This window comes from Acinonyx jubatus, chromosome A2 (assembly GCF_027475565.1).
Source record: "Acinonyx jubatus isolate Ajub_Pintada_27869175 chromosome A2, VMU_Ajub_asm_v1.0, whole genome shotgun sequence".
Classification (NCBI taxonomy): Eukaryota; Metazoa; Chordata; class Mammalia; order Carnivora; family Felidae; genus Acinonyx; species Acinonyx jubatus.
Genome location: NC_069383.1, coordinates 152,989,058 through 153,009,754, shown reverse-complemented (window position 1 = coordinate 153,009,754; position 20,697 = coordinate 152,989,058). Strand labels below are relative to the sequence as shown.

The 20,697-nt window shown below is 53.3% G+C and overlaps 2 protein-coding genes and 1 long non-coding RNA gene across 5 annotated transcripts in view; 1 reads left to right on the top strand and 2 right to left on the bottom strand.

The window, feature by feature from the left end:
* Positions 1-20,584, top strand: part of LOC128314920 (uncharacterized) — a 21,103-nt gene extending 519 nt beyond the window's left edge. Inside the window, exons 1-3 of one of the 2 annotated variants that reach the window (XR_008297205.1) lie at positions 1,990-7,342; positions 16,656-16,810; positions 18,677-20,584. This is a non-coding gene — a long non-coding RNA (uncharacterized LOC128314920). Of the gene's footprint in view, positions 1-1,989; positions 7,343-16,655; positions 18,151-18,676 lie in introns of those variants that run through there. The other variant, XR_008297206.1, reaches the window with a different exon arrangement.
* CCDC194 (coiled-coil domain containing 194) lies at positions 6,172-12,129 on the bottom strand. Of its 2 annotated transcripts, none has more exons than XM_053219673.1 (5): positions 10,679-12,129; positions 9,511-9,607; positions 8,976-9,108; positions 8,259-8,400; positions 6,172-8,044 (listed from the first exon to the last, which is right to left on the bottom strand). In XM_053219673.1, the coding sequence occupies exons 1-5, from the start codon at positions 11,000-11,002 to the stop codon at positions 8,018-8,020; spliced, it is 723 nt and encodes a 240-aa protein (XP_053075648.1). In that variant the 5' UTR covers positions 11,003-12,129; the 3' UTR covers positions 6,172-8,017. The 2 variants fall into 2 exon arrangements, with proteins under 2 accessions (XP_053075648.1, XP_026894094.1); XM_027038293.2 differs by having other exon boundaries at positions 8,259-8,405; positions 10,679-11,741.
* BST2 (bone marrow stromal cell antigen 2) lies at positions 18,119-20,697 on the bottom strand. Its single transcript, XM_027038294.2, has 5 exons — positions 20,293-20,697; positions 19,430-19,505; positions 19,090-19,150; positions 18,709-18,840; positions 18,119-18,474 (listed from the first exon to the last, which is right to left on the bottom strand). The coding sequence occupies exons 1-4, from the start codon at positions 20,536-20,538 to the stop codon at positions 18,720-18,722; spliced, it is 504 nt and encodes a 167-aa protein (XP_026894095.1). The 5' UTR covers positions 20,539-20,697; the 3' UTR covers positions 18,119-18,474; positions 18,709-18,719.

Here is a 20,697-nt window from a genome sequence, read left to right as displayed (position 1 = left end):
GGGGTGCTTGGCCCCAGGGGCCAGGCGCACAGTAGGTACTCTTCACAGTAGTGCTTCCCCGGGCCGGGGAGGGGCTGACCCATGGATGGCAATGGCCCAGGCTCCCCCAGCTGTCAGCCCACCCGACGCCCCGGCTCCCATAGGTGCTTCATAAGTGCTTGGGAGCAGCAGCGTAAGCCGCAGTGAACTTGGAGCTGGGAGAGAAGGCTCGGCCCAAGCGAGCTCGAGTGAGGGGCTTCTCCTGCCCCTTCTCAGTTTCTGCCTCTGTGAGACGGGGTATGGGTGGCGTCCCAGGTCACCGGGCCGGAGGGGGGGGGCGGCCGTAAGAAAGGGTTTGCCATTGTTATTATTACTATCGTTTTGTGCTGGGAGCGTTATTTCGGGGCTCTGGGAGACGGTGAAGGGGCAGTGCCAGATAGGTGGGCATCGAACTTCACTGTGGGTCATCTCCAGGTGGGCGTCAAGGGAATTCGGGGACCAAGAGCAAAGGATTCTGGGTGCATCCTCCTGTCCATTCCCCTAGAATCAGGAGCTCCATGCTGGATGAGGCGTTAGCCTCAGGCTTGGCCGTGAGGGACCCTGAGTCTTAGGGAGACGCCGTGGGACACGGCCCCCTGGCTCCATGGGGTCAAGGCTGGTAGGAGGGAGGGATGGAGGGGGGCGGGCAAGGGGCTGGCAGGTGGCAAGAAGGCTGGACCACAACACAATCGCTGTATACTGCCCGTGTGCGTGCGGTGGGGGGGCGGGGGGGGGGAGGACCCATCCCCCCGTCGGCCAGGGCAACGGAGTTGGGGGTAGTTGACGGCGGGGAGGGGGTCCTCCAGGGTGGTGTTCGTCACAGAGGCAGAAGTTGGATTGGGACAGAGGAAGTTCCCAGGGGGAGGCAGGAAACCCCTGTCTGACCTTTGGCCTTTGCAGCTACCCGGTGATTCCTGATTCCGGACCCTTCCCAGCGGCGAGTGGGGGGGAGGAGGGTTGGGGGCTGCAAATGGTGCCCAACCAGCTATTTCTCTGGGTTGGCCAGGCCCACCCGAGTCCCCTGGAACAGGGTGGGAGGCCGCGTAGGCAGAGTGGACCCGCGGCTTCCATTTAGGGCTCTGGGGTTCGGGTCTGGCTGTGCCCCCTACTGCTGCGTGACCTCAGACGAGTGACTTTCCTTCCTTCAGCCTCAGTTTCCTCTTGTCTAAAGCGGAGGCCACGCAGCCAGGTGTGGAGACATTTATCACGGCCCCTGGCACATGTTCAACCTTAAAAGTGGCGGGACTTTTTTTTTAAGGCGACAGAGGCTGGGTCTTGTGTCACCTCTGATGCCAGGGGGAGAAACTGATATGCGGGGGAGGGGCGCTGCCTCCAAGTACAGGTGCTCGGGGCCTGTGAGAGCACTGGGGGACAAAGGGCAGGACAGGGGTCCGGCCCGGGGAATGTGGGTCCAGCGGGAGATGCTCAGACACGGGGGGGGGGGGGGGGGGGGGGGGGGGGGGGGAGACAGTGGCGGGGCCAACATCAGCAGGTGTGACAGTCTCCGTAGGTACTTGAGATCCTGGCTGCTCTTCATGATATATTGAGCCTGACATCTATTATCAAGGAAAAAGAAGGCAAACCATAAATTCCCAGAAAATTAAAAAGCCACCGTAGAGGGGCGCCTGGGTGGCCCCGTCGGTTAAGTGCCCGACTCTTGATTTTGGCTCAGGTCGTGATCTCACGGTTCATGCGTTCGGACTCCAAATTGGGCTCCACGCTGACAATGAGGAGCCCACTTGGGATTCTCTGTCTCCCTCTGTGTCTGCCCCTCCCTCCCTTTCTCAAAAATAAATACATAAACAAACATTAAAACAATTTTTAAGAAAAAGCCACCCTAGACCCAGTGGTACAGTTTTGAGTAAGTGTCACAGTATAAGAAACAGAGTTTTATTTTTATTTTTTTTAATGTTTTATTCATTTATTTTGAGACAGTGAGAGAGACAGAACAGAGGAGGGGCAGAGAGAGAAGGAGAGAGAGAATGTCAAGAGTGCTGGACGCAGGGCTTGACCTCACAAGCTGTGAGATGACGACCTGGGCCAAAATCAAGAGTTGGACCCTTACCTTTTTTTAATGTTTCATTTATATTTGAGAGACAGATAGAGCACAAGCAGGGGAGGGGCAGAGAGAGAGGGAGGCACAGAATCCGAATCAGGCTCCAGGCTCCGAGCTGTCAGCACAGAGCCCGACGCGGGGCCCGAACTCACAAACCACGAGATCACGACCTGAGCTGAAGTTGGACGCTGAACCGACTGAGCCACCCAGGTGCCCTGACCTGGAACAGAGTTTTAAATAGACATACTAATGTCGTTTGTATCAAGCTCAAAAACAACGTTCTGTTTCTTTTTGGTAATTTGAGCTCACATCTTTGATTTTGCAATATTTCTTTTTCAAATAATTTGTTCTATTACCTAGATTTTTTTTTTTTAATGGAGAAAGTACAGATGAAACTTCCTCTTGTTGCTCAACATAATATCTTCCAGATTAGTTGATTCCTTTTGCCTGATGCTTAGGTTTTCACCACATACATTACCACGGTAATTATCAATGGGCATTGAGACTGTTTCTAAATTATTTGCTTCTGTGAACAAAGTAAGATTTAATATCAGATCCCCCCCAAATGAAACTGCTGGGACCCAGAGCAGTCACATCTTCTATTTTGATAGCTTGTCACCAGTTTGTCCTCCAAAGGTTGTTTCCATTGACATTTCTGCCAGCAGTGGCTAAAATCTCCAAAAACAGGCTTTCTGGACACATTTTGCGCGTGTCCCTGGCCAGAAAATCCCAGAGGGAGGAAGCGAGTGATGGATCCTTCGATTCACAAGAGGTCAAATGCATTGGTCCTGATGTGAGCGTTCGGTTTTTTCCCGAAAACAATTTGTCATGTTCACAGGAAATTTTGCCCATGAACCCTTCTGAATTCCCCTGGGAGGGTCATCACGAAATCAGGCTTTGATTTTCAATGTTTTGTTGTTGTTGTTGTTGTCTAAATTAAAAACAATCCATTTGGTTTTATTTGTGGGTTTGGGAAGAGAAGGGAAGTGTCATGAGGAAGTCAACTTTGTGTCACTACGAGAAACTGACCACTGATGTTCTCAAGAAGATGCAAGATTTTAAAAAACTCTCACAGAACTTCAGGAAGGTCCTTAAGAAAGTAATATTTCTTGGGGTGCCGGGGTGGCTCAGTCAGTTAAGCGTCCGACTTCGGCTCAGGTCATGATCTTGCGGTCTGTGAGTTTGAGCCCCATGTCGGGCTCTGTGCTGACAGCTCAGAGCCCGGAGCTTGCTTCAGATTCTGTGTCTCCCTCTCTCTGCACCCCCACCCCCTCGTGCTTGCTCTCTCTCTCTCTCTCTCTCTTAAAAATAAATAAACACCTGGGGCGCCTGGATGGCTCAGTCAGTTAAGCGTCTGACTTTAGCTCAGGTCATGATCTCATGGTTCGTGAGTTCAAGTCCCACATCAGGCTGTGTGCTGACAGCTCAGAGCCCGGAGCCTGCTTCGGATTCTCTGTCTCCCTCTCTGTCTGTTCCTCCCCTGCTCATGCTCTCTTTCTCTCTCTTTCTCTCAAAAATAAATAAATATTTAAAAAATAAAATAAAAAATAAAACCTTAAAACAATATAGAAAAAAACCTTTAAAAAAATAAACATTAAAAAAAAAAAAGAAAGAAATATTTCCATTGAAGAACGATTTCGGTGAAATCCAAAAAACCCTCCACTTTTACTATCAGTGTGTTTGGTTAAATTCAAATGAAAATTAAGTTTTGTGCTTTTGGAGGTGACCGAGGAGGAGCCCCGTCCCCTCTGGGCCTCCCTGTTACTGGCTGATAAAAGGCACCCCACTTTCTTACCTGGGACTGGGGGGTTGACTGAGTCAGGCTGCTGCTGTCCCAGCCTGCTTCTCCTGCAGCCGCTCCAAGGTTTCCCATTTCTGTCCCTCCTACTGTCACCGCAGCCACAGGAGGGGGGCTCCAGGGATGGGAAGCCAGGGCAGGGACCTAGGAGGGGGTGATGGTGATAGGGGCGGGGACAGATAAAGAGAGACAGAGACTCAGAGGGGCGCCTGGGTGGCTCAGTTGGTTAAACGTCCTCCGACTCCAGCTCAGGTCAGGATCTCAAGGTTTGTGAGTTCGAGCCCCACGTCGGGCTCTCTGCTGTCAGTGCAGAGCCCACTTTGGATCCTCTGTCCCCCTCTCTGCCTCTCCCCTGCTGTCTCTCTCCCTCTCTCAAAAATAAACATTTAAAAAAGAGAGAGAAAGAGACAGAGAGAGACTTGGAGACAGAGAGACAGAGACTTGGAGGGATAATTAGAGAGTGGGAGGCAGAACAGAGCAAAGGCAGGTCAAAGACTGGCCCTGTGAGGTGGGAACAGATGGGGGTCCAGGAGGCAGGTCCCACCAAGGAGCGCTATTTACTTCCCTGGGCAGCTGAGGGATCCTCAGCGCAAGGAGGGGCGGGGGGCTGGGCTTGTTCTCCCCAGGTCACCCTCAAACCTCACCTACACCCTGGAGGTTCAAAGCTCTCGCTCAGTCTGTGTCCTCTCTTTCTTCCCAATTCTTTCTGACACCAGATCTAACTGCCATTCCTGCTTACACACCTGCCTTGGCTCCCTATTTCCCTCCCTCCCCGAAACTGATTTTCAGGGGTCGGGTGGTAAGGCCAAGATGAAGCCCGCAGAGTAAGTTGGTAATAATGATGTTTTATGTGCCATTTACACCCCTGAGCCCAGCCCTTTTACCCTTGGATCCCACAGCGACCCAGTGAAGGGGTCTTAAGTCAGACAAAGCAAGATCAGTCTCCTGGTCTCCAGCTCTGCTTGACTCCAGAAGAAGCCACTTCCTGCACACTTCTGGATTGACGCCAGAGTTGGGGGTGGGGTGAGGGCAGCTTTCAGAACCACCCTTAACCTCTCCAGCTGAAGCCTTCAAGGGCAGCAATCGGATGAGCAAGTTGGGGCGACCCCTGGTGGCTGTCAGCAGAACTAAGCGATTAGACCTTCCTCCCCTCAGCCGCACTTCCTCCTTGGGAGTTGACCCTCCAATTCCCCCTCCACGTGGGCCCCTCCCAGGTAAAGCCCCAGATCCAGCACGTCTAAACCCCAGGGTGGTAGTGGGGGTAATGAGCAGGGCTGGATGAGGTGGGGGAAAGAGTTCCGAGGGCTTCTACCGCCCTCAATTACCAGCCTCTTAGGAATTTTTTAAAACAAATTTTAATCATTTTAAATGTCATACAGGTGCATGGCTTTAAAAATGCAAACTTTACAGGGGGCGCCTGGGTGGCTCAGTCGGTTAGGCGTCCGACTTCGGCTCAGGTCATGATCATCTCACGGTTCGTGGGTTCGAGCCCCGCATCGGGCTCTGTGCTGAGCCTGGAGCCTGTTTCAGATTCTGTGTCTCCCTCTCTCTCTGCCCCCCCCCCCCCCCCGTCTCCCTCTGTCTCAAAAATAAACATTAAAAAAAATTTAAAAATGCAAACTTTACAAAAGGGCATACAGAGAAACAAGAGACTGTCCCCCCCACCCCCCAGCCCTCTACCCCAGCCCAGCCCTCTAGCCCCCTCGCTCCTAGCTCTCAGCAGGTACTACCTGACCCAAAGTCGGTGACCAGTGTTTCCTTCAGAGTTATTTGGGTAAAATTCTCTTTGTCCCTGCATTTTGAAAAATGTACACCAATTATCACTCTCCTGCTTTTTACATTAATGTATCTCGGAGATTTGCTTTGTCACCTTAAAGAGTGCATAGTATCCCACTCTATGGATGGATGGACACTCATTTATAACAGTCACCAGCCGGAAGACATTGAGGTTGTTTCCAATTTTTAACAATGACCAAGAATGTGATAACAAATGTCCTCGTCCTGCCCCCCCCCCCTTTAGTCTCTTTTTAAAAAGTAAAACCTTTTCTTTTGGAATAATTTTAGATTTACAGAACAGTTGCAGAGATAGTACAGAGCCCCTGAACGGCCGTCACTGAACTTCTTCCATGGCCAAGTTCTTTGACACCATGGCATCCAAATTTTATTTGTCCAAACTAAGAAATTAACTCTAGTGCATTAAAATAATTATACTCTAGACTTTATTTGACCTTCTCACTAAGTGTTTTTCTGTGCCAGGATCCAACCCAGGGTTCTGCATTGTATTTTGTCCATCAATCTGATTGATTGATTGATTGATTGATTGATTTATAAGTAGGCTCTGCACCCAACCTGGGGCTTGAACTCATAACCTGTAGATCAAGAGTGTGCTCTGCAGACTGAGCCATCCAGGTGCCCCTGGTCCATAATTTTGTACCCATGTAAATATGGTTGTAGAAAAATTTCTAGAAGGGGAATTGATGGGTCAAAGGATGTATACACTTTTACTTTTGAGAGGTTCTAGAAAATTGCCCTTCCAAGTGGTTGTACCACTGGGCTCTCTCACTAGCACCACGTGGGATTACTTGTTTCCCCACAGCAGTGCCAGCACATGGTACTTTGCGATTTGCTCGTTTTCATTTGCCAGACTAATGGGTAGAAAGTGGTACCACCTTGTCATTTCAATTTGCAATTCTTTTCTAGGAAAGAGGTTGGTCGCTTTTTTTTTTTTTTTGCATATTTCTATGAAATGACTGTCTATATTCTTTGCCCATTTTTCTACCGTGTTGTTTTTTGAAAAATTAATTGATAAGAGCTCTTTACATAAGAAGGAAATTAGTTTATTCCTGGAGATAAGTAACTATATGAAATAGATCTAAGAAAGTTTCAGTTAGTTCTCTTGGGTTTTCTCTATATAAAACCATACTACCAGCAGGTAAAATTATGTTAAATTGCTTCCAAGGCTCTCCTGCCCAAAATGCCAACCTGAAACTAATCTTACAGAAACATCACAGAAACCCAAATTAGGACACCAGAAAATGACTGCCTTGGGCCTTTAAAAAACGCCGTCATAAAAGGCAAAGACATACTGAGAAATGTTCCAGATTAAAAGAACTAGAAGACCTGACAAATACAATGTGTGAGCCAGGATATTCTTTTGTTATAAAGGACATTACGAGAACAGTTGGCAAAGTCTGATTAAAGTCTGTAGATTAGATAATGGTGTTTTATCAATGTCCACTTCCTGATGTTCATCATTGTACTGTGATTATGTGGGAGAATGTCCTTGTTTTTAGGAAATGCATACTCAACTGTTATGGGTAATGAGACATCGTTTCTGTGTGTTTTTCAGAAGAGGTTCAGAGAGAGGAAGAAGAATAAAGCAAAGGTGGTAACTAATGTTTGTGGAATCTGGATAAAGAATATCCAGGAATTCTTTGTACTAATCCTCCAGTTTTTCTGTAAGTCTGAAGGTATGTCGGATATAAGGTAAAAGATGAAATTAATGTGAAATTGAGCCATATGAAATTGTTGGTATTTCTATTATTTTTGACCTATGTAAACAGGGCTTACCCACGATCCAAACTGTAATTTCCCTACCACTCTACTATCCATACCCCTTCTTTCTTTTTCTTCTCTAAGTGCGTTGGCTAGTACCTCCAGAACAATATTAAATACTACACAGTGGTCATCCTCACGTTCGCCCTCATTTTGAGGCCTTTTCAGAACTTTTCTCGTTTGATCCATCACCATGGTAAATCTTATTAGCAGACTTCTGAATACTGAGCCATCCCTGCATCTCAGGTATAAGGCCCCTTCGTTGTGATGTATTTTAAAAATGTGGTGCTTAATTCTCTTTTGCTAAAATTCCATTTGGGACTTCTGTACCCTCCTCATAGCTAGAGGGGTCTGTAGTTTTCCCATTGTGCCATCTTGGTCGGTCTGTGTTGTCAAGGATAGGCTGGCTCGCCAAACATGATTCTAATCACTCCATACACAGACAAGGTAAACTGAGGCCCAGAGAGGAGAAGTGACCCTTCCAGGTCACTCCTGACCCAGGGCTGGACCCTAACTCTTCATGCCTGTGGGATGAAGCAACACTGTCATCAGAAGGGACTGAAGTCCCAAATCAGCACTATCTCATTGGGTCATCGAATGGGCCTTAGTTTCCCCATCTGTAAAAAAAAGCATTAGTTGGTTGGGGAGAGAGAGTCGAGTCTCCTTTCTGTAGATTCCGTTCAGAGTGGCTCCTGGGTCCAAAGCTGAGCGTTGATGGCTGTCGACTGGGCATCTCATCCAGCGTGGACACCTCTATATGGGTCCCAGCAGGGCCGCCACATTGTGTGCCCTCCCGGCCTCGGGCCCTCATCCTGCTAGGGGCTGACTCACCCTCGAGCGCGCCGCGCCGGCCGCCGGCAGCCCCCCGAAGTTCTTGGGCGAGAACGTGAGCGGGGGCTGGGTCGCGGTCGGGACCCGGAGCGGGATCGGGGGTGCGGCACTCTGCGCTGGGGGCCCATCTCGGCTTCCAGGGCTTTACTGACAGGAAGTGGGGAGGGGTCCATCAGCACCTGGATCCCCGCCCCCGAGACCCTCCCCCCAGTACTCTTCCATCTTTCCTGAGAACCCCACTCCCAAGAGATCCCCAGCTCCCCTAACCTTTCTCCACCCCCAGCCATTCCCGGGACCCCTCCCCAGAGCCTCCCATCCCCTTTTCCAGGAGCTCAGCCTCCAGAACCCCCGTCCTCTCCCTCGGTACTTCCTTTTACTTGCGTCCTTCTCTTCCGCTCCTCGCCCTTCCTCTATGCGCGCCCGACCCCAGGGACTCATGCCTCCGGAGTGCCGTGCCGGCCCCAGCCTGGGGAGTCCAGCCCCCAGACAGCCTACATCCTTGACCACCCCTAGGTTCCAACTCCAGGATCCCGTCTTTGACCTTCTTGTCACGCAACACCCCAAGGCCCCGCCCACACGGCCAGGCTGCTGCTCCATCCCCGGGGACCCTTCCACTCCTTCCCTACCAGGCCACGCTGGGCCGAAAGAACGAAGTCTTGCGCAGCCATTGGCCACGCGCCGCGCCCGTCCACCGCCCCGGCCCCGCCCTTCACTCACGCGCGTTCGCGCAGCGCCGCCTCCCGGGCCAGGCAAGCTTCGCCCTCGGCCTCGGCCGCGCGTGCGCGCTGCTGTGCCTCGTCCAGCCGCCGCGCAGACTCCGTGGCCGCCGCCTCCCAGCGCGCCAGCGCTTCTGCGGGTCCAGGGAGCCGGGTCAGGTCCGAGACCTCGCTCCCGCCCGCCTAACGCCGGCGTTGGGAGTTTTTTACAGTCTGCATACTATTTGCAGCCTTGCCTTATTTGAATTAAGTGTGTGCGTTGGTTGCATGACCTTTACGTGTCATTTGAAGAGCTCTTCATAGGCTTGTGTTGCTTTTGGGAGTCGTGTAAGTGGCGTTTGCGTATTTGGTTGCATTTGCGTTGTGTTTCTGACATTTGCGTGGCCTTTGAGTGTGACGTGCATTTCCCTCGTTTTTCGCGTTTATTTGCATGTCGTTTACATTACGTTTGCACTTGTGCATGTCATTCGCATAGCTAGGAACCTTTTAGGCCCCTCCCGCCCTTAGCCCTGGCCACCCCTTGCGCCCCAACACACCTGTGAGCGCCCCGTTCTCAGCCCCCATCTGGGTCCCCTGTGCCTTCGCCTCCTCGATCTCAGTCTTCAGGGTCATCAGTTGGGTCTGAAGCCGGCTCTGGGGAGTGCAGAGGAAGTAAGGAGGGGCGGGATGTAAGGAGAGAAATGAAGTCTCCCCTCTTTCTGGGGAGGACTGAACTGACCCTGGTGACTCCGTTCCCTGAACATTACTTGCAATGCCCTTTGGGGCTCCTGTGGTTGTAAAACAGAAGTGGCCTGGGGTTCCGAGTGGTGACCGCTGCTCTGCCCGGGGCCCACCGCCGCCCACCTCAAGCCACTGAATGTGGAAACCGTTTAGCTCTGCGGTCCCGGTCCCAGCTACATCTAGACCCCCTGGGGTTTCAAACCAACACAAGCCAATCCGGTGGTTGACAATGACTGGGTTTCTGGAGTATGCTTCCTCACCTCTGTGAGACGTTCTTCGAAACAACTGGCCTGGCCTCCTCAGAACATCTTCCACTGAGGGGCAGAGCCAGAATTTGAACCCAGAGCAGGCTGCGCTTGACCTCGGCGGCTTGGGGCCCTTCCCTCAGGCAGGCAGGTAAAGGGTGGAGGTCTGTTTTGATTTCTAAAATTCACACTGCCCAGCCCCTGCTGGGCCTGGTACCCAGAGATCCACAGTAGTAAATGAAAGATTGGGACTTTGAGAATGGTTCTTTTGCAAGGCCCAGGGCTGGGAAGGGTTAAGAGAGAGTTTGTGAAGGGGTGGCTGGCGGAAAAGGGAGGACCTGGCCAGTACCTCCCCCAAGAGGCCAACTTTAGCCTCCTAATTACAGGTGACATGAGTGTCCCTCTCTGGAAATAGGGCTGCTGGACACTGGCTGGGGGAGGTTGAGTGGGCACCCAGGGGGAGGGTTAGCACAGGGTCTCCCCAGGTGGACTCAGGGGTCTGGGGCTTCTAGCCACCACCATCTACTAGGCAAATGGCAGAGAATCATGGGGCCTCCTTGGTCAGCAGGGAGACTTAAGGGGGAACCAGTAGGATTTGGGAGGGATGACGGTGCCACTCTCGGGTGAAGAATTGGGGAGACGAATGCATGGGGTGGGGGTGGGGGGCAACCCTGGGGTTGTGTGTGCAGGCCCTCTCCCCCGATTCTGGATTCCCCAGTCTCCCACCCTGCCCGCCTACCTGGCGGCCCTCACAGGCCCTTAGTGCCTCCTCCAGCTCCCGACGGACACGGTTGGCCTGGTTCAGCTGTCTGGCCAGGGCCTCCTGGCGTTGGGTAGCCTCTGCCAGCTGGCGCCGCAGCTCCTCGACCTCTGGCGCCAGGTCCCTGGGGGGCGCCGTGGCGTTGGCACCTGCCTCCGGGCAGCGAGGTCCCCGGGAGGCCGAGGAGGCCAGATTCCAGGCCAGCAGGGCCCCGCCGGCTGCCGCGGCCGCCAGGAACACCGCAGCCCCGCACAGGGCTAGCACCCGCCAGGCGCGTCCCGGCTCTGGGCCCAGCTCGGCCATGCCTCCGTCCACAGCTCTGGCCCCAGACGGCCACGAGCATTTAATTGGCACCTTGGGGCGCCAGGGACACCCACGGCTCCGCCCTGCCCGGCCGTGGCTTCCCGAGTGCGTTGGGAGGGGCTGGACCCCCGCCAGGGGCCAGCCTAGGCTACCCGCGCCCAGGACCGGACTGGGGGTCCTGGGTTCCAGTTCTGCCTCCGCATCGCATGTGCCCAGCACAGCACGTGCTGTCCTCTCATCCTCAGTCTCCCCCACTGAAGTGGGGGTGCTCTGGCTCCTGCCCCATCGGGCTTAGTGGGAACCATGTGAGCCCATCCTCACAAAGCGCCCATTTGCATGCGGGGCCCACGGCAAGGGTTTTTTCGTGGAAAAACTGAGGCTGAAAGACGCGAGGCTACACGACCGAGGGAGGTCTGCCTGGCTCAAGCTGCCACACTTTCTGGGACTGCCTGCGAGGGCCAGAGAGGGTGAGACGCTGGAGGGGATGGGTCCCAACTCCCAGCCCCTTCTCCACTAGGCAGCCAGGGGGCGATCTGACACTGTAAATCAGCTCCAGCCCCGTTTACCTCGAGCCCAAGAACAAAGGAAAGGAAAGAGAAATGAGTGGTTGGCTTATAGACATCACAGCCATGCAGGACAGGTGTCTCCTTCAATTTGTGGGGAACTTAATAAACTGCAAGAAAAAGGCAGTCTTATCCATAGCCTAATCTCCAGAAGCCTATAGACTCCATTTCCTGGAGCCCTAAAATCACCCTCATCGAGACGTAAGGGGGGGGTTTAAGTGCTTGCCCCGGCGATGTGGGAAACTAAGGCAAATGAAAAATTAAATTCCCTTACTGCCTGCGGCCCGTTGGCGAGTCCTTGAAACAGGCAGAGTGACCTTCTTCTAGGAGCTCAGCTGCCTCGATGATGACACTTTGCTGGGGGCAAAAGAGAATCTTGACTTAACATTATCCTGACCCCCCAGGATCCTGTGAGTCTCCTTAAACACATAAAAATTCCTTCGCAAACCTCCTATATCCTTAGCCCCCAAGTCTATGCTGGCAATCATACTCCAAGCATATGGCCCCTGATATACATCTGAAGGGTCTCACGACTGAAGTTTTACTAAAGTTTTACTAAACAGTAAATAAACGGCGTTTTCCTAACAACACCTAGAATGACTTCCACGTGCTTAAAGAGGGCTCCCAAGATACCACAGGCCTGGCTATTGTCAAGCCGAGGTTGTTTTTTCCTCTAGTAAGGCATTAACATGAAGACCGTAGGGAGTTCTGTAGAAATGTCTTACTCTGCCTGCCTCTAGTATGTCAATGGGCTGCAGGTTATAAGGAAACTGAATTTTATTTACCATTTCCTTCCTGCCTTTGTTCCCCACCTCGTTAAGGAGGGGAGGGTGGTGTTGGGGCTCGAGGAAACGGAGTCTACGGGTTTCTGGAGATTAGGCTGTTGATAAGATTGCCTGTTTCTTGTAATTTACTAAGACATCTGTAAACCGATGGGGACTCCCGCTCTGCAGGACTGAGATCTCTAGCAGTTAACCATCAGGCTTTCTCTTTCTCTTCGCTTTAAGGCAGCCAGGAGTACCTGATCCTTCCTCCTCATCACTAACTCAGGCCCCTTTCGACTGTCTCTGCTCTTCTTGTAATTTTGCATTTTAGGTGTTCGATTCCCAGCCGACGGGGGAGCATAAGGCACGCTGACACCCTGCAACCCGCCCCCCCCCCAACAACCCAGGGTGGGACACGGGTGACATTCCTCGGGCACCCCCGGTTGCCCAAGAACAAAGGAATGGGAAAACCTGATGGTTAACTGCTAGAGATCACAGTCCTGCAGGACGGGAGTCCCCATCGGTTTACAGATGTCTTAGTGAATTACAAGAAAAAGGCAATCTTATCAACAGCCTAATCTCCAGAAACCCGTAGACTGTAGACTCCGTTTCCTGGAGCCCCAACACCACCCTCTCCTCCATAGTGAGGTGAGGAACAAAGGCAGGAAGGAAATGGTAAATAAAATTCAGTTTCCTTATAACCTGCAGCCCATTGACAAATACTTGAGGCAAATTCAGAGTGAAACATTTCTCCAGGACCTTCCTACTGTCTTAATGTTAATGCCTTACTAGAGGAAACACAACCTCAGCCTGACAATAGCAAGGCCTCTGGTATCTTAGGAGTCCTCTTTGGGGGGCCCTGGGGAGCTCAGTCGGTTGGGCAGTCACCTCTTGGTTTCAGTTCAGGTCATGATCTCATAGCTCATGAGTTCAAGCCCCACATGGGGCTCTGCACTGACAGCTCAGAATAACCTGCTTGGGTTTCTCTCTCTCTCTCTCTCCAAATTAAAAAACAAAAAAGCCCTCGTTAGCCTGTGAAAGTCCTTTTAAAGGACTCTCTTTTGCCTTTACCTACCCCCACTCCATAGTATATAATCAGTCACTCCTCACAACCCCAGTGCGGGCTCTTTCTGCCCGCGGGTCCTGTCCCTGTGCTTTAATGAGGTCACCTTTTTGCACCAAAGACGTCTTCAAGAGTTCTTTCTTGGCCGTTCAGCTCCGGACGCTCACCACTCCAAAAACCACATCACCTCCGCCACCAGACTGGGTGAGCTCCTAAAAGCAAAGCCCACGCACGTGTCCTTATCACTGTCACTGCGAGGGCCTGGCACACAGTAGTTATGCAGTAAATGTGAAATGTGAGCTGAGTGGAGACTGTGAACTAGAAGCTCAGTGTCCTCCCTTCCCCGTTGCCCCCATTCCACATGAAAGAAACCAGAGCCCAGAGAGGCCCGGTCGCAGGGCAGGGTCACACAGCAGCCGCTGACCACTGGGAGATTCCTGCTGGAGACGGAACCCCACAGACTTGCAAGACTGACTTCTCAGGGCCCCGCTGAGTCACAGCCAGTGAGGGAAAAAAGGGGGCTATCAGGGAGTAAGAATTTCCTGCCCCCTTCTACATCTTTCTAGCCAGACTAAGAATCAAACTGACACGAGACAGAGTAACAAGAGAACATAAAGTTTAATTTCATACATATGGGGAATCCACACAGACAGGGAAATTCCAAAGCCAGGCAAAACCAGGTATCTATGTCATTCTATGCCTTTTTTTTTTTTTAAGTTTGTTTATTTATTTGAGAGAGAGAGGGAGAGCGGGGAGGTGGACAGAGAGAGAGAGAGTTTCCAGCCGGCTCCGCGCTGTCAGAACGGAGCCTGACTCTGGGATCGAACTCGCGAACCCGTGAGATTACAACCTGAGCTGGGTTGGACCCTTAACTGACTGAGTTAAGACTCAATCAAGAGTTGGACTCTTAACTGACTGAGCCACCCTGGCGTCCCGGGTATAGAAGTCGTTCTTTTTTTTTTTTTTAACATTTATTTATTTTTGAGACAGAGAGAGACAAAGCATGAACAGGGGAGGGTCAGAGAGAGAGGGAGACACAGAATCTGAAACAGGCTCCAGTCTCTGAGCTGTCAGCACAGAGCCCGACGCGGGGCTCGAACTCACAGACCACAAGATCATGACCTGAGCTGAAGTCGGCCGCTTTACTGACTGAGCCACCCAGGTGCCCTTAGAAGTCATTCTAAACTGAAGAGAGGAGGAGGGTAGGGGTCTGGGACTTCAAAGGGAAGGAACACAAGTCACAGGAAGATGAAAAAGAGTGAACGTTTAGTAAACCAATATGTGCTGGGCTGCCGGGGTCCAGCCCCAGCAGGTGCAGGGGTTCCCGAAGGATGAACGGCGTCGGCGAAAATAACAAATGGATGCAGACAACAGCAGCGTGTTAAGACTGGCCGCTTTATTGTGGCGAACGTGGCATTATGTTTGTTAGCGATTTCCGTGTAGCGCGCGTTCTCTGTTTCTCGGCGTAACCTAATTCTAGAAACGTCCCTTTGTGCAATCACCCGTTAAGGAACGTCATGATTATTTTCCTGTAACGTTCCCTCCTGCCCTTTGCTTATTGGTTGATTTCTTCATAGTGCTTTCATTATGTATCTACGCTTATCTACGGTCTCTAAAGCATTTGCTTTGCCGTTTTCACGAAAGGTCATCTAGCTCTCGACACTCAAAGGTCATTTAGCTCCTCAAATGGAGCGTTTACAAGGACATGACTTCTTGATTGTTCTTTTGAACCATTTGCGGTACAAGGAACCGAAGTATTCGCTTTGGTCTGGGGTGCCGGGAGGGAGCCAAGAGGGCCCCGGGAACCCACGCCTTATGCGCTCCCAGAGAGACAACGGATACCTAGGAACTAATGAACCATTCTGTACCTCAACCCACCAGGTCCTTCTATCACCTGGAATGCCTCCTGGGGGCCAAGTGGGCCTAGGGGTTGGAGTAACTTGTATCCACGGATACATTCCTTTGTCGCCGGAGTGGGGATTTCGAACCCATTTGTCCCCCTCCTCGGCTGGGAAATGTAGGAGGCTATCCTTCCTTTAGGCAGAGGAGTCTTTATAGGGGGTGGCAAGGGCTGCATGTGGGGCGGCATAATTTCCCTGCAGAATCTTGTTTCTTTCCCCAATGGTTCTCTTCCCGGGGGGGGGAAGGGGGGGCGTGTCGCGGGCAATTCCCCAACCGACAAATCCCCAGGTACTTTCATTGGTGGGGGGGCTGCCCTGACCAACGCTAAGGCCAAATTACATAAAAAGCGGGAGTACAAGAAGCTTCACTGTCCGTGGGCCGCCGTGCAGTCCCGATCGGTCCACCGATCCGTCCACCGCCCGGGCCCTGCCATCAGGCTGGTTGGAGAGCTTGGCTTCTGGCACTGGGCCACTCAGAAACAATGGGACACAGAGGATTTCGGGTCAAAGAGGCCTTGCTCAGTTCCTGTCTACCACATCTAGTGAACATCACATCTAGTATGATGTTTTCATCTGTGGTGATAGCTCTCTTCCTGGAGCGGGTCCTTTATTTAAATTCTTTTTAGGCAGTTGCGGGGGTGGGGGGGGTGGGGGGGGTGGGGAGGACAGAGCTTTTCCTGAATCTGCTGGGCTTTGATTGCTTTTTATTATTTATTTATTTTTAAAGTCTCTTTATTTCTTTTGAGAGCGAGAGCGCAAGTGGGGGGGCAGAGAGAGAGAGAGAGAGAGGGAGAGAGAATCCCAAGCAGACGCCCGCACTGTCAGCGCAGAGCCCAGCGTGGGGCCCGGACTCACAAACCGTGAGATCATGGCCCGAGTCGAAGTTGGCCACTTCACTGACTGAGCCACCTGGGCGCCCCTGATTGCTTTTTATTTTTTATTTTAGTTTCTTTTTTCAAGTAGGCTCTACGCCTGACGTGGGCCTTGAAATCACGAGCCCGCTGCCAAGAGTCGCATGCTCTCCTGATGGAGCCAGCCAGGCGCCGCGTGATTGCTTTTTATCTCAAAATAGTCTTCCTGCCAAAGTGACCCATCTTGGCCCCTACAGGGGCGTCTTTAGGAAGGAGAGAAGTTTATACTCAGCCACGTATAGGGGCTTGGGAGGAGAAATGATCTGAACAGGTTGAGTCCATCATGTTGGGCAAGCCTGTCCCCCTTTATCATCGAAACGCAGCTCTGGGGGCGGGAGTTGAGGACAGAGGTGGGTGGGCCCACAGGCCATCCTAGTAGTCATTAAATTTTTGCAAGAGAATGCTGAGCCCATGTGAATGATTAACTAAGGCTTTCTTTGTATATTTATAGATCATGCGTTCTTTCCCAGAAAGAACAGAGCGCTTCTGCACCACCCTGGGCACCAAGGACCCAAACCTTCTAGCACCTCCCCTGCTCCCCCCCCCCCCCCGGGGCACCAAGGAACCAGGATCCCTTGCACCACCTCTGAGCACCACACTAGCAAGGTCTGTGGCTGGCACCATCGAGATGGCACATAATTAAGAATTGTCACAGGCCCCTGCACTCCCTTAACTGATTAACTGTGTCCTCAATCCCTTTAAAAATCTCTGGGCCGGGCAGAAACCTCTCGGAGTTGCCTTTTGGACAAGAGTCGGCCTTCTCCCCAGGTGGCCGGCCTCCAGAGCGAGACTCATATTCCTTTCCAATCAAAACTCGTCTCTTGAATGTGAGCCTGTCCGGCGATGGGCTGCGGTAACAGGTGGGGGGGAGGCCCCGGGTCCCGCGAGAAGGGTTTGCTTCTGGGCATCAGGAGTTTCGATTGCTTGAGCAGCTGAGAAATCCCGAGCAAATCCAGGCACTTCTCACTCCACACGGGTGAAATGACTTGGCCATCATAAAGCAACCTCCTGAGCCCTCCTGCGAGCTGGGGACACAAGATGAGGAAGACCAGAATCTCCGCTTCTAGAGCAGAGGTTCTCACAGGAAGGGAGTCTGCACCCCCACGGGGAACTTGGTAATGCCCGAAGGCAATCTGTGTCGTCGCTGCCCGGGGGTAGGGCCACAGGCATCTGGTGGATGGAGGCCAGGGGCGTTGTTCAAGATCCCCCGGCACCACAGAGAACAATCCAGCTCGAAAGTCAGCAGTGCTGATAGACACAAAGGTCCTGGCTCCTGTGCCAAGGGCAGGAAGCTGCCTGAACAACGGTTGGGATTCCAGCAGAACTTGGAGAAAGGGAGGTCACAGAGGAGGAAGGCTTTGTAGAGCCTGCGAGGATCCCAGAAAGCAGATGAAGAGTCTATTGGGACACCAGCTCTCAATGTTGAAGAAGCAGAGGGACTCTCTGTAGGAGGGGTTCCCAGAGTGGGGCACTGCAGGATGAATAGGAGTTTGGGGCGGGGGCGAGCCTTGTGACAAAGACCTGGCGTGTGTGTGTCTGCAGATCTAGGTTTGAGTACGAGCCCCGAATTTTCTGTGGGATGGGATTGGAAAGTACAAAAGGATGTCCCCCGTCACAGCCTTGGTTTCTTTACTGGGACACGCCTCGGAAGATCCAGTGAGGAAGTGAGAGTAGATGGGAGAGCAAGAATAGATTGCCCCGCGCACAGCTGGTGAGGGTGTACAGACAGTCCTTTAAGACAGTCCCACTGAGGAGGGCCAGGGAGGCGGTGGGATGCTGCCTGCCCAAACCCAAGGGGTTCCTGGGAACATTCTGGAGCAGCATTTGGTGTGGATGTCTGTGGGTGTCCACATTTGCCTGCAGGACAGGCCCCAGACGCAGTGGGGTGACACAATGGCACTCCAAGAACTTCAGAGCAATGTCTTTCTCCCCGGAAGGGGTGTTTACTTTTTAAGGAGGTCAAAGACCTCAGAGGACAGTGAGCTTCCAGAAACCGTGACAGCAAGAAGCAGGTCTCCCCATCCCATGCCCTGCCCAGCGCTGCAAGGGGGAGGGGGCGGGGAGGCCCGAGGGGGAGGCAGCCCTGGGCCAGCTCCCCTGCTTGTCCAACCTCAAGGCTTCTCCGTGTACCTCCAGCTGCTGCCTGCCCCCCCCCCGCCCCCCCCCCCTTCCCTTGACTGTGCCACAGCGTGGCCTCTTCAGAACCGGTCAGGTCAGGTCAAGCCTCCAAGGGAAAAGCAGAGCAGGAACGGACCAGTCCAGACTGTGGCCTAAGAGGCATCATAAGAGGGACTCAGGGTGGACTGAAGGGGAACAAAAGACGCCCCGCCCCCTCCCTAAGCCTCACCTCGGGGCCCCAGGCCTCCTCCTCACTCAGTGAGCTCTCTCTCCCTCCCCCAAACCCCTCCCTGTGCAGGCAGGCCGCCTCCCCAAATCCTGGCTCATCCTGGACTCCCTCCTTTCCGTCCCCAGCTTTCTTCTATCCCAGGCCGCCCCCTTCTTACCCGCAGGGACCTCAAGCCAGCAGAGCAACGAAGGCCAGGAGCAGGTGCACAGAGACCACCAAGGGGCTGAGCGCTTTCAAGGAGCTGGCAGACGCGATTTCCTTTTTCTTGCTCGAGGTCTCAGTCCCTTTTCTGGGGGAAGATGTGGGCACGACTCAAGCAACCGCCCGGGACTGATTGCCACCAGCTCTAGCCTCGTCGCCCCTCAGAATCTCCCCTCTCCCCCCGCACCAAGTCAGTGGGGAGGAGAGTGGGCTTGTAGGACCAGAGGGACAAGGATGGGATTCAAACTTTGCGTGCAAAGGGGGTCCGGGGTCTCGGGGTAGGACGGGGTAGGACAGGCGGGTGGAAGGGGCGTGGTCGGGGGGGCGTGGCGCCAACCTCAGTCTTTCCACCTCCACCGAAGCGTTCTGCAGCTTGTGCTTCAACTCCTCGATCTCTCCTAAGGTGGGAGAGAAACGGCGGGGTGGGGTGGGGGGGAACCTGTCAGCACAGTGGCACCGTCCTTCACCGGGCTCCATCCTGGGACCTAAGACCGCCTCCGCCCCGCCCCCATGCCACCCCATCTTGGAAACCTGAGGTCCTCCTTTTACACCCTCCACTGGGTTTTTCTGGCAGCTCCCTAGCGACCCCAACCCTGGGGCCCTCCCTCTCCCCTCTTCTTCAATACTTCACCCATCCCTCCGAATCCGCCTCCTTGGAAAGCTTTGTGCTTTCTCACCCCGAAGCTCCTCCCCTTTCGCGAGCCACTCCTGGCTCTGGGCCTTCTCCATCTCCAGGGAAGCCAACAGGGTTACCTGGGACAGAGGGGAGGGCTAGAGACTGGGGTTCTGGCCTAGAGCGGGGGCTGCTGACCAGGGCCCCAGACTCCCTCCCCAGGCCCTAGGTTCAGAGGGGTCCAGGTCCAAACCCCTTTCAGATTCACCTCCGATCCTCCCTGCACCCCAGTCTCCCGCCTCCAAATATGTCCACAAATTCCCATCCTCCCAGGGCCGCTAAGGATGTGATCCTCGAAATAGGGGGTTTGAGGCCCCCAACGTGGGAATTTGGAGGCTCCCTATGCCCAAACCCTAGGAGAAACTCCTAGACCTCTTTTTGCCCAAGATTTAGAGGTCCCCTCTAGCCCAGAACACAGGGGGATTTCTGAGCCCAAGTTAGACGTCAGCGGGAGTTTCAAGGTCCCCCATATCGGGACCCAAATGAAAGTTTCAAAGTCTCTCTCTCTCATTCAGTGGATGTATAAAGAGCCCCTTCCCATCCCAACCCCTAGATGGGATCTCTGCTATACAGGACTGGTGCCGAGAGGAGTTTCTAGCCCCCCCACAGCAGGCTGGAGGTTTTTGCACATCCTAGAGGGGATACTGACACACCCGATTTGGATGCTCCAAGGAGTTTTAAGGCCCTGCCCCACACCAGCACTGCTGAGAGAATTCAGAGGTCCCCAAAGCCTGATGGGGGGTTATTGGGACTCAGGTCCCTATATGAGGGTCCAGGGGCAGTTTCAAGGTCTGTCTTTATCTCCATCTAGACCGGTGGGGACCACCCAAGCACGGGGGGGCCTCTCCAGGAACTGCAGTAGCTTACCATAGTCTCGTTGCAGGTGGCAGCCTGGACCTCGTTCCTCAGTAAGCCTTCCCAGGCTTGGGTTAGCTGGATCTCCAGGAGGCGGGTGACACCGTGACACTCCTCCTCTGCTAGGAGGCCATCCTTGCAGGCTTTGCTGTTGGCCTTGACAACAAAGATGACCAGGGCCACGGACAGACCCAGCACCGCCAGGATCAGGAAGCCCCCCAGCCACCTCTGCCACCCAAGACTCCGACCTGGCACCATTGACTCTGAGTAGTCAGTCCTGGGCACAGGCCAATAGTGGTAAAAAGCAGGTGACTCTAGATCTGCCCCTGAATGAGTGAGTTTGGGCAGGAGCTAGGGGGCTGCTGGGACGTCCTATTGGCTGAGGCTGCCCCCTTATTAACATAACGGCCGTCCTGG

Coding starts and splice junctions, on each gene's coding strand:
- BST2 (XM_027038294.2), bottom strand. CDS start 20,538: ATGGTGCCAGGTCGGAGTCTTGGGTGGCAGAGGTGGCTGGGGGGCTTC. Junction 19,506..20,292: donor CCACCTGCAACGAGACTATG/GTAAGCTACTGC, acceptor CCTCTGTCCCAG/GTAACCCTGTTGGCTTCCCT. Junction 18,841..19,089: donor GTGGAGGTGGAAAGACTGAG/GTTGGCGCCACG, acceptor ATCTTCCCCCAG/AAAAGGGACTGAGACCTCGA.
- CCDC194 (XM_053219673.1), bottom strand. CDS start 11,002: ATGGCCGAGCTGGGCCCAGAGCCGGGACGCGCCTGGCGGGTGCTAGCC. Junction 9,608..10,678: donor GGGCCTGTGAGGGCCGCCAG/GTAGGCGGGCAG, acceptor TGCACTCCCCAG/AGCCGGCTTCAGACCCAACT. Junction 8,401..8,975: donor GCGGCGCTGCGCGAACGCGC/GTGAGTGAAGGG, acceptor CTGTCAGTAAAG/CCCTGGAAGCCGAGATGGGC.